We start from the raw sequence: 12114 nt of genomic DNA, 5'->3' as shown, positions 1-12114 counted from the left end.
ACTAAGCTTCTCTATTCGCTGTTATTAACAGCAAATAATTACAAGGCAAAATTTAATTGCTTGTCCCAATTTTAATTGTATTTTCTTGAGTCATATCAATTTACAAGACTAATTTTTAGGTTTTTAATTATTAAAAAGCTATGGTTATCAACTTTCTATAATTGAATAAAATCACCCGTACTTCCACGATTATCACCTTTTCCAAGTTAGAAATAAAATAAAAAAAGTTAATAATTAAAAGTCTAAAAATTAGCCTTATAAAATTGACATGACCCAAAAAATAGCAACTAAAATTGGGACAATGAATTAAATTTTGCTTTGTAATTGTTCGTTGTTAATAACAGCGAATAAAGAAGTTTAGTCAAAAAATGGTCAAAATCTTTGTTCGCTGTTACTAACAGCGAACAAAGACCTTGACTTTTGTGATCAAGCTTTTTTGTTCGATGCTAGTAACAGCGAACAACCCAAACTTGTGCTCTGGGCAAAACGTGCAAAATTAAATTTAGAAATTGCTTACTTTTTGAATTTTTTATATTAATTTGCTTATTCTTTTCAAATTTTTAATAAACGAAGTAGAATGTTATCAATGAGGACTTGTGTAGAAAATTTGAAGAGTTAAAGCAAAAAAAATATAAAAATCATAAAATAAGCAATGTTTTCAAATAATTCCCAAAGTAAGCACTTTTTGTCTAGAGCTGAGGTTTGGCTTGTTCACTGTTACTAACAACGAATAAAGGTTTTACTTGGTCAGACATGGTCAAACCTTGGTTTGATCTTGTTTGACCAGGGTTCCTTTGTTTGCTGTTTACTATAAAGACTTGGTAAAAAAAAAAATCAAAGTCTTTGTTTGCTATTAGTAACAGCGAATAATGAACTTGACTTTGTTTTAACCAACCTTTTTGTTCGCTGTTAGTTACAGCGAACAATCCAAATCTCAACTCTTCAAAAAAAGTGCTTATTTTGAAAAATAAGTTTAAACGTTGCTTATTTTATAATTTTTTTAAATTTTACTTAATTCATTCAAATTTTTGACTTACGTATGGAAATTCCACTTTCCTCTTTGCAAAGAGCATCTACCACTGTTGGGCCTCTCGTCCAAATACAATCTGGTTCCAGCCTTGCAATTGCCTTTGAATTTGACCATTTCAAAAGCCCAATTGGAAGGCTTTAATTTCTCTAAACTCAACATTATGTTAGGAGCCACTTTTGTAAAATACTGTTTCTCGTTAAGACGTCCTTAAAACAAGAAGTTTATATATTAATAATTATATTGATTGAGCTATTTAACCCATGTATTAAAAAGTCTAACAATAAGACCGTCTCTTACAAAAATCCGTGTATTATTAGAAGTAGCCAACATGACATCACCATTGGAGTTTCTAGCCACAATGCACAAAGCCAATTCCTGCTTTATCACTTTAATTAAAGCTTAAAATTATTTTATTCGGAGCTTAGTTTGAAATTTTTTTTAAAAAAAAATTAATTCTATTCAATTTTTGTGAAAATGTCCATTGGGTTGTTCTCATTAGCATTTTTTGTGCCATTTGGAATGAAGTGGACCTCATTTTGGTCTGGGCCCATAATTCATGTTACGAGCTTCACCTCTATTATTTATTTTGACAACCCAATTTCCTTCAATTTTATATAAAGGCCATCTCATACTAATTGTAAGGAAGGTCCGTATAACAATCTCAAATTCAAAAAAATAAGTGTTATTAATATCTAAAACATGGACATACCAATGAACATTTTATCGAATATAGAATAAGCTAAGGAAAGGAGAGGACTATGTAACTAATGTGAGATTCAATTTTAGGACCTTATTCAGAAAAGACGGTACTTGCTTCAACTCAAACTAGACTTGATTCTCTTTTAAAAAATTAAAATAAAATATATTGCCTGATTAAAAATTATCTCGTAGTAAAACAATCCTAAATGAAGATTTGTGTAATCTCATTCTCTTCCAAAATTTGAAGTACAAATTGTATGTTTAAATTCATATCAATTAGTTGAATTCAGCTAAATAAATTTATTTAGATTTTATGTAGTCGTTAAATAGTACTCCTTCATCTCTAAAAAAATTGCAATAATTTATATATTACACAAAGATTAAAAAATAGTATGACCATTTAAATTATATGAATGATATAAAATAATGTTGAAATGTGTGCATGAATAAAAGAATATAGTTATAACAAAGTATAAATTGATTACTATGGATGCTCTACGTATACTTCATTATTATTTTTTTTTTTAAGAATTGAACTCCCTCACTATCTTTAGCCACACCCACATATTTAAATTCTAAATTTTCGATTTAAAAAAAAAGCAAAAAGAAAAGATTTGATTGAAAAGAGGATGGAGAGTAAATAAGTGAAAAGAAAGGTTGAGAGAGGAATAGCAAATGAGAATCAAGCAAATTTTGTATGACAATGTCTCGTACTGGAACAGATTCATTTAATAAGTTTAAATACGAAAGATAAGTGTTTTTATATTTAAAATTTTAAAGTTTTAATTTAATTTAATTTGACTATTTAGTCAAAATTAAAACTATCTTTTTTTAAGACCGTCTTAAATATGAATATGTGACGAGAAAATACGTGCCGCAAACTACATCAACAAAATAGGCCCGAAATTTCACATATTCTCAAATGAGACAATTTCACAGTTAGACTACACTTGCTATAATAATATGATTTTTACCATTTGTAGAAAAATTAATTTCTCATTCCTAGTTCTCAAATTAATTTTTCTACCAAAATAAAATATAGCAATCTTATACACAGATCAAAATAAAAAATATAGTAAAATTTGTAAAACGAAAAGAAAGTAACGCACAATGACTACACCACCCTCATAAATGGTTTAATATTTACCACAAATGAGCCATCGAGAAGTATATATTGGGCATCAACATCTTGGGCTTTTACCAAATAAATGACCCATAATACCTTTAGCATACGTGTATCCACATATTATCATAAATTATACGCAAAAGAGCTAAGTCATTGAAATCTTCTTTCGATGAGACGATCTTGAAATAAAATCTTTATATGCTACTAATTTGTATTGTTTGGTTTGTATGAGGCATATCTCACGGTGAGACAGTCTCATATAAGAATGTGATACACAAATTTTCAAAAAAGACGGTCTTACGGTTAGTCTATATTTATTGGGCTGACCGAATATACACTTAATATCTTAAATTGATCACTTATAAATTTTAAGTAATCACTTAATATTTTAAAGTGATAAATTTTAAAAATTTGCTAATTATATAAGTCGTTTTAAACTCACAGTAAATTATAAATAATTTAGCCAACTTGTAGCTTCTCAATATTGTCATGGGACTTTCAAGTTGGAATCAAATCCTTTACTAAATCTTTCTTAATTATCTCCTCAACCTTTTTCTCCTGAGAATAGATAAGTTGATGGGCTTTCTTAGCTTCCATTTTCCTCCACTCAATATATAATACCTTTTGTTTAACTTTTTTTTTTTTTTTTTGGGTTTTTTCTCATGGGAATCGGATATTATTGTTTCATTGAGAATAATTATCATTTTTCTTCTATAAATTTTTAGGTTTGATTTTCAATTAGTCTTCTTCTATTTTAAATGTAAATGATTTTATGTAGGAAAACAAATTTATTCTATGTGTATTATTACTATCAAATATTAATTAGTTGTTAGATTTGGTTGGAATGGGTTAGTCAAATATAGTCTATTCGATTTGTGTTTTACAAAAAGTGTTATTATTATGACGCAATAAATGTAAAAAAGAAAAATAGAAAATAACAGAGATCACATACAAAGATTTAATGTAGTTTACTGTATTAATTATATGTTTGTTGTGACCATCAGACAAGACAAAAACATATTTTATTAATATGTATGGAGAAAAACAATAAAGAATAATAATGTTAAAAAGAGAAAACCATAAACAAAATAACAAAGTATTATAGAACACCTAAACCTAAATAGATTTAGGTTGATTCCTGAGATAATCAACAATACATCAAGAATGTGAGATCTCCTAAATCATATAAATCGCTAATTTTTTTAGTTGATCATCATTACATATATCACAAGATGGTAATGTACTCTTGTATTTAGGACCTAGTCAACCCCGTCTCAATCCCACCTTTATTTAAGTTGACTCTCCAAATAAAGTGTTGGATCACGAAAAAAAATAGACATGTCTAAGTGTGCTTAAACGAGCACAACACCTGGAACACATTCTAAAAGTTTATGCATCAAGAAACAAAGTCATGCTCGAACAAATATATGGTCTCTAAAAAATACTTTTTTTGTTTTGTGTTCTTTTTCTTAACTAAACAACATTATAACGTAACATTTAGAGATATTCCTAACATATTCTAAATATTTATCAAACCAACTTTACTCAAAATATTAGGTGAGCTTGACGCTAAAAATCATATAAAAAATTAAATGTGGTATATCGATTTTTTTAGTCGATTATCGTAACATAAAATTAGAGATGGTTAAGGGAGGAATTTCTTTTGTCACATCTAATTATATCAAATAATTTGCAAAGAAATGGTGTACTATTTCAAATCTAATAGATTTCCATTCTTTAATTATAAGTTCTTGCACTATTTTTCGAAAGAAATTGAAACCTAAAATATCACTAAGCACTTGATAAAGAGTCAAAGACAAGTATCATGAAACCTAGCATTTGCAATGGGTGATTGGGTTCATCATGTTTCCCTTACAGCTTTCTAATGGGGCCGACAACCAGAGTTTGCATATAATCAACTTATTTAAACCTTTTATACATATGTCTTAAATATCTCTAACAGCAAAAAAAAAAAATATGTCTCAGCATAAATATTAAATTATAAATTTTAATTATTAAATTATAATTAAATAAAAATTTTGAGAATAATGAGTTTTAGTAATCTTTTTTTGACTCAAATCTTAATTTAATTCTTTTTATTTGATAAATATTAAATTTATTCAATTTTTAAATTTTCAATAGAAATCATAATCTACAAACTCATAAGGATTAATAGTATATCTAAAACACAAGAGTGTAAATAACACGATAAAAATGTTTGCAATGATAAAAATAATTTTTTGAATGCTTTAAGTTTTTATATCCATCATTTGTTTTCTGAATTCGTTACATCATTATTTTTCTAATTCAAATTCTAATAATTTTCTCACATATAAATCATATTAATTAGTTGACATTTCTCTTAAGAAACACTTTCTTTGTCTCGTGAAATTTGAAAACTTTTTTTAGTAAATTTTATTAATTTAGCTCTATTTTTAGTTGTATTTATAAATTATGACTCGCGTTTTTTCTTAAAATCCCATAAAAATCAGAAAAAATTCTCCATCTAATCAAATGTAAAATAATAAAATATTCTTCTTCTATCTAAATCAAATCTTGTTGCTAGCAATCTCACATCAATTCCATCTCAATGCATGCCGTCCGAAAACGCATAGCCCAACCACTCTACAATCCTCATGGTTCAATAATTTAATAGTAAGATACTAACATATCAACAATTATTATTCTTTTTTCTAAAAAAAAATGCTATAAATATTCTTTAATTCGTGCACACAATAAATAGATTAGAATCAATTTTTTTTTATATATCTATATTAATCCTAACTTTTTAAAAGTTTAGATACAATAATAAATAAAAGATCGCCACATACAAATCAAAAGAAATGTATGCCAAGATCATATAAATAATTAAGTCACGATCGAGTTGTATGAATCACATACATAAAAAAATCTTTATTTACATAAAAAATGGATCATATTTAAAAAAAAATAAAAGCTATCAAACGATTTTAAGTGTTTTTTAATGAAAATAATATATACTACATATTAAAGTCCAAAGACTATAATATGAAACAAAATATAAAAACAAAAATAATATAACATATTTTGATGTTATGCAATATTATAAATAATATTTATATGATTCAAAACTTATAATATTTTCTAATTTAATACTAGAAATTGACTTGTATACTCATTTTCAAACACTCCAAAAACTTTTTTTTGCAGTTCTTTATAGATCATATTCTTATTCGTTATTTATCGCCACCTCATAAGATTTGCATAGAATTCATATTTACAAACACTTTATTAATTAACAATCTAATTAACATAGTACTACATTTGAAGGACTATCGAATACTTCATTTGTTCTCTATTGATATCCAGATATTCCAATAAAAAATATTCACAAGAATTAAAAAAAATGAAATCTTTAATAAGATAGATAATGAGAATATTCTTTTATTCTTTAATAAGGGCGTAAGAGGGGCCTATACCTCTAGCCCATCAAAAAAATAGAATCACCTTAATATTTACTTTCTTCATTTTTTATTTTCTTTCTATTTGAAATATTTTACATTTAGGAAAGAAATATTTGATTAAGGTTTTGAAACAAATATAGAAGATAAAATATTTACACGTGAAGAGATCTTATTATTTGTATAGTTTTTTATTATTTATATATTTTTATAATTTTTTATAATGCATATTCATTGAGGATTAAAAATATTTTGAAAAATATTTAAAAAGTAAATAGAAAGAACAAAAAGAACATATAGAATAATATATAGTTAAGGGCTTGTAAATAGTATATTTTATAATTGGGCACCCATAATTAAAGTTTCACCAGAGTCTTTCATTTTTCAGGGTATTGAAAGAAATGCTGAGATCACAAGCATTGAATATTAATTGAATTTAGTTTAATTAAATTGTTGATTTCAAGACAAAAAAAAATGGAATTATGGTAATGAAATTTAGAAGATGGAGCATTGATCGACGGTAGAGAAAGAAGAGGTGGAGTGTAAAATAAGGTGATTAAGATGTTTGCAATTAGGAGAAGGAAGCTGTAGTTGATGTCTAAATGAACACTCATTCAAGTACCCAAATTCATCAGGATAAGGAGTAACCCAAGTCTTTCTCATAACTCATCATCATTTAATCGCATCAAAATCACCGTAAATTATCAATGTTTTTGTGGGGCTACCAAAATATCTCCATTTCAATTATTCATTTACATCTTTTTAATTTACTTTCAATCATATATTAACCTTAAATCATATATTAACCATTGTCTATTGGCCGATTTAGTTCAGATTTAAAAAGAAAATTTGATAAATAACTTTTAAAATAGTCGATAAAACAAAACCAAAATCAAATATTATCATAATCTCAAATAGAAATTCTGGTTACGTATGTGGTAGAGTATTTTTAGTTTATACATACTTGAGGCTTTCACGAGACTCTACAAATATTCCAATTATTGTGATTGTCTGTTACAATTTCTTTTGTAAACTTCACTAATTGAAGTACTCAACAAATTAATAGGAGAGGTCTATGAAAGCAAAAGTCAAATTTAAACAGTTAATTAGATATTAAATGAATAATACTCAAATTAACTCCTTAAACTCGATTTATGAATGAATTAAATGTCAAATTAGTTTTATGATCCCTAATAGTTTTCCATTCTTCATCTCTTTTGTAAATAATAATTAATAAACATATGTGATAGGTCCAATAGGTCGCCATTGTTACAGAGATTGATTAATTTCTGTTTTTGTTCAAGTAGCACTAAATTTAAAATAGATAACAGATTACCGTAAACTAATTAGCATAATTTGAGAATCAAATAAAACTTGGTACAAATTAAATCCCACGATTTGCTTTATACAATTTGGATCAACCATAACCGTGGAAATCAACTTAAATTAATTTCGTTCTTTCCTATACCATTACTCTACTCTTAGCCTCAATTTTTAATCCATAATTTTTAAAAATTACCTTCTAAGATCAACTACAATAACACTAACATTATCAGCACTTTGCCTCGCTAAAGCCAACTTCGTCAGCAAAATCGAAGCATCCAAACACGCCTTATTGAAACTATCCTTCCTCGCCGCCTCTTTCTCAGGCGATCGAGGCGGGGATTGTGACTTCTCAGCGTTAATCAAACACATCCTAGCCACGGTCACAGCTGTTTCATTGGATACCACATCCCATAACCCGTCACTGGCTAAAATTAAGCACTCGTCATCGGGTGTCCGATCCGTTTCGGTAACTTCCGGGTCGGGTATCACATATGGTTTCAAGTAATTATCTCCAATTGCTCTCGACATCGCTAACATTCCCAGTACTCTCGCACCGTCCCAATATATTACACGACCGCCTGCTTTTTCTATCCGGTTCAACTCATCCGGTCTATCTGGCTGCACATATCGATTCATAAAATTCGTCAGGCTTCATAGAACTTGGAAGTATCAATCGAAAGTAAACTGTAAGATGTTTTCAAGTCGGACAAAAAGATTAGGTTAAAATTTACCTTGTGATCTGAGGAGAGAGGGATGGCCACGCCGCTACGGCAAAGAACCGCTCGAGAATCACCGCAATTTGAAACAACGATTTTTTCTGGAGTGACAACGGCGACAACGGCGGTAGATCCAACGGCATCACACTGAGGAGTTTGGAGTTCACATCGACAACTGGATGAAGTAGAAGCTTCTAGATTGTTCGAAACTCTCCCTCCTACTTCTTTATCCATTGTTGTGAAGCTTTGAGACATGGTTTCTCTCCACTCTTCTTTTTCTCCTCTTCTCTCGATCTCTTCCTTGACTATCGCGTGCATCCTTTCTTTACATTTCATCGCTACCTAAAACCAGAACATGCAGAAATTATATCAAACTATCTAGATTCAAGCAAAAAAAAAACCGAAACAATGGATCAAAAATATCGAGATTCAAAGTAAAAAACTCGAAATGAAGTGATGGAAGATAATGGATAAGATTATTACATGAGAGCATCCATGGCCGTCAAAAACGCCGTAAAAATGAAAACCACCATGATTTTTGAGCTCATCGTTTTTGAAAAACGAAGGACAAATAGAAACAGCATCTTCCATATCTCTCCTACGACCACACACAGATGTAACTCCAAACTTAGGAAAATCCTCAACAATCGCTTGATTAATTTTCTCATTAACTGTCAACAAATTATCATTCACAATATCACAATCACGCACCGGTAAGATTTGAGTTCGATCATCATCATCAATCACCTCTTGATCTTCAACTTTCCTCTTCTTAATCCTATTATTCGTTTCAGAAATATCAGAAATAATATTAATTTGTCTCAACTCCATCCTTCTCCTTCTGGCAGTTCTCGCTGCAGGTTCAACCGGAGAAGTCGGTTCATTTTCTCCAACATTAATTCCACAGCACATTCCCGCCATTAAAACGAAAAACGGAGAAAAATCAAATCAAAATCAATAAAAATTGACAGAAAATAAAGAGAGAGAAAGAATGGAGGATGTGAAAAGAGAAGTGGAACGGAGGAGGAGAAGAAAGGGTTTAAAAATGGAAGAAAATAAAACGGGCAAAGGTGACCGAATGACCGAAGAGAGAAACGGGCAGGGGGAGGTGAATGAATCTCACCCGACACGTCCAGTTGGAGTGACGTAGAGTAAAGAGACGTGGAAGGAGAACCGTTGGATGGAGGAAGGAGATGAACACGTGGAGATACCTTTTGACGGGTGGGAGGTGGGGAATTAGGAAAGAATAAGGATACGTGGACCAATAAGAGGAAAACACGAGTTAGTTAACCGGCCTTCCTTTTCTGACACGCATGTGGTCCTTTTGGTTGCTGCTATAAAACCTAGCTTTCATTTGTGTTCTTGTTTCTATCAAAAATTAGGACTATTTTCACAACTGATTTTTTCAAAATACTAAGAGTTTGGAAATTGTAAAATTAATTCTCCAAAGTGCACCTAAAATTTAGTAGAAAAAAAAATTGAGTTGAAAAATAAATTTGTAAATCAAAAAAAAAAATTCTAAATGAGTAAAACAAATTAATATGTAAAGAAATGCAAATTAATAAATTCAAAGAGAGTATTATTGTCCTAAACAGTGATTTATAAATAATGTTCTTATTTTCAATTGAAAATAGTGATTACGATATATACGGTCTTAAGAGATATATATAAGAGTGAAATACATATGGAGAGAGAATGAGAGGAGATAAATAAATATTATACTCTTAATCACTGTATATTTCCAATGTAGTGAAAGTTGATTTTAAATGAAAATTCTATTAAGTTAATCTCTTATGTATAACCATAAGGGTTGTATATATCATCACCCATAAAAAATATATCCTTATCTTCTCAAATACTCCTAGGTTTTTTGACTAGATTAAAAATCAACAACAATAAGGTTAGAATTTTAGTCCCATAAGATTGAAGTAGATTAAATTAACAATACATTATTTTAATGGTCATCTATGTGGATTTTTATTCTCCATAGATTTCAATTTCCTACCATATCATTCTAATATAAGTCTAAATCTTTCTTAATACTTTTCACTCCGATCTTCCAATTCATCTTACGTTTAAGTGCTCTGTGCTCCAAATTATTATCTTTCTTATTGGTTTTCGAATACTTCATATTTGAACATGCACAAAGCATCTGAAACAATTCTCGTTTATCTTTTCTAAATATTTGAAACTACTAAACCCTTTCTTATATATTTATTTTGATTTCTATCCCTCAAGGTAGGCATTCATTCATTAAAGCATTGACATTTTCGCTACAGTCATGTTCCAACAGTTATTTTTTCTAAGAACCCAACATTATGGTCCATGTAGAAGCACTGGGCTAAAGGTCGTCCAGTAGAACTTGTTCTTTACCTTTATGGAGACACCTTAATCATATAATATTTTATTAGTGGCTCATAATTTTTGTCACCAACACTTTAGTTCTATGGATTATATTTTGTTAGATGTTTTCGCTACTTTGAAATATGGACCCAAGGTATTTGAAGCATCCACTTAGATCAATTTCTTTCTTTTCTAGCTTTATATGCCTCTTATTATCTCGTTTGTGCTAAAGTTACACTTTATGTATAATTTCGTATTCCGACTTTTATTAAACACTTGCGACTCCAATTCTTGTCTACATATATCACTTTAACCTAGCTTTACACCTCTTTGCTCACATCTATCAAAACAATGTAATCAATAAATAATTTACACCTCTTTGCTCACATCTTTCAATAAATAATTGTGATTACGAAATTTTTGAATTTGAACTCAAACTCGCCGAGTTTAATCGGTCGAGGGTCTTAAATGAGTATAATTTCATTATTCATACTTATAACTTTTTCCATTTAAAACTTTTTATTAGTATTAAAATGGGTTTATAAGTTGTTTATATGTATAAATTGAGTCCATATTTAAAAGAGATATTGAAGTGTGCAATAGGTGAGGTCTACAGATCTAATGTGTCTAGAACGAGTCTAGTGGTTTAGATCATAAATGGGTATAGAGAGAGGGTCTAAATCAGGTCTAAATCAATTTAGTCTTTTTGGACTTGAATCCAAACCAGAATTCGTTAAATCTCAAAAAGTTGGATTCATATCCTATTTAGAGGCAAGTCTAAAGCGGAACCATAAGGATCTTGAAAACAATAACAATCTTGGTGAACATATGATTGTAAATTAAAATAATAATAAATATAGCACCCGAATATCAAGAATTTATTAGTCAATTATACAATTCAAGATTGATTTTATTTTTCTTTATTGTATTTTTTATTAATTCCTTTGTTGAGCCCTTTAATTAATAAAGAAATAAAATAATACATGGATCCTTCTTAATATTATATTATGATTTAATCTGAAAAATATATCATTATACCTAGTGTATTTCGCTTATAAAATTATGATTAAAATGTGCCACGGCCACCTAACAACCTCGATAATTTTAGTTTTTCGTGGATTGTGGAAGATAAAATATCGAATTCAAACCATTATCAAAGAAGATAAAAAAGCCGTGATTAATAAAATCCATATCTTGAGAAAGACGTGCAAATAAAAACAAAAGACATGACAATCATATACATATTACTCCCTCCGAACCATTTTAGTTGCCCCATTTCCTTATTTGGCAAAGTCTTTTTAGTTGTCCCATTTCTATTTTTGTCAGTCTTTTTTTACCTAAATATCCTTAGTTCACACACGTAATTACGAATATACCCCCATATACCTTACTTACCCAACTACCTTCACTACTTACCCTTTACTATTTACCCCT

At 29.1% G+C, this 12114-nt stretch overlaps 1 protein-coding gene across 1 annotated transcript; it reads right to left on the bottom strand.

Moving 5' to 3' along the window:
• Positions 1-7630: 7630 nt before the first annotated feature.
• Positions 7631-9491, bottom strand: LOC130803573 (protein phosphatase 2C 37-like). The gene is made up of 3 exons (XM_057667741.1): positions 8821-9491; positions 8353-8679; positions 7631-8239 (listed from the first exon to the last, which is right to left on the bottom strand). Exons 1-3 carry the CDS (start codon positions 9256-9258, stop codon positions 7811-7813), a joined length of 1194 nt encoding a protein of 397 aa, XP_057523724.1. The 5' UTR covers positions 9259-9491; the 3' UTR covers positions 7631-7810.
• Between the last annotated feature and the right edge of the window lie 2623 nt (positions 9492-12114).

This window comes from Amaranthus tricolor, chromosome 17, assembly GCF_026212465.1.
Source record: "Amaranthus tricolor cultivar Red isolate AtriRed21 chromosome 17, ASM2621246v1, whole genome shotgun sequence".
In the NCBI taxonomy this organism is placed as follows: domain Eukaryota; kingdom Viridiplantae; phylum Streptophyta; class Magnoliopsida; order Caryophyllales; family Amaranthaceae; genus Amaranthus; species Amaranthus tricolor.
Note: the sequence above shows the minus strand (reverse complement) of the source record. Positions and strands in the feature narration are given on the sequence as shown.

Coding starts and splice junctions, on each gene's coding strand:
- LOC130803573 (XM_057667741.1), bottom strand. CDS start 9,258: ATGGCGGGAATGTGCTGTGGAATTAATGTTGGAGAAAATGAACCGACT. Junction 8,680..8,820: donor ACGGCCATGGATGCTCTCAT/GTAATAATCTTA, acceptor TTCTGGTTTTAG/GTAGCGATGAAATGTAAAGA. Junction 8,240..8,352: donor CTCTCTCCTCAGATCACAAG/GTAAATTTTAAC, acceptor CGATATGTGCAG/CCAGATAGACCGGATGAGTT.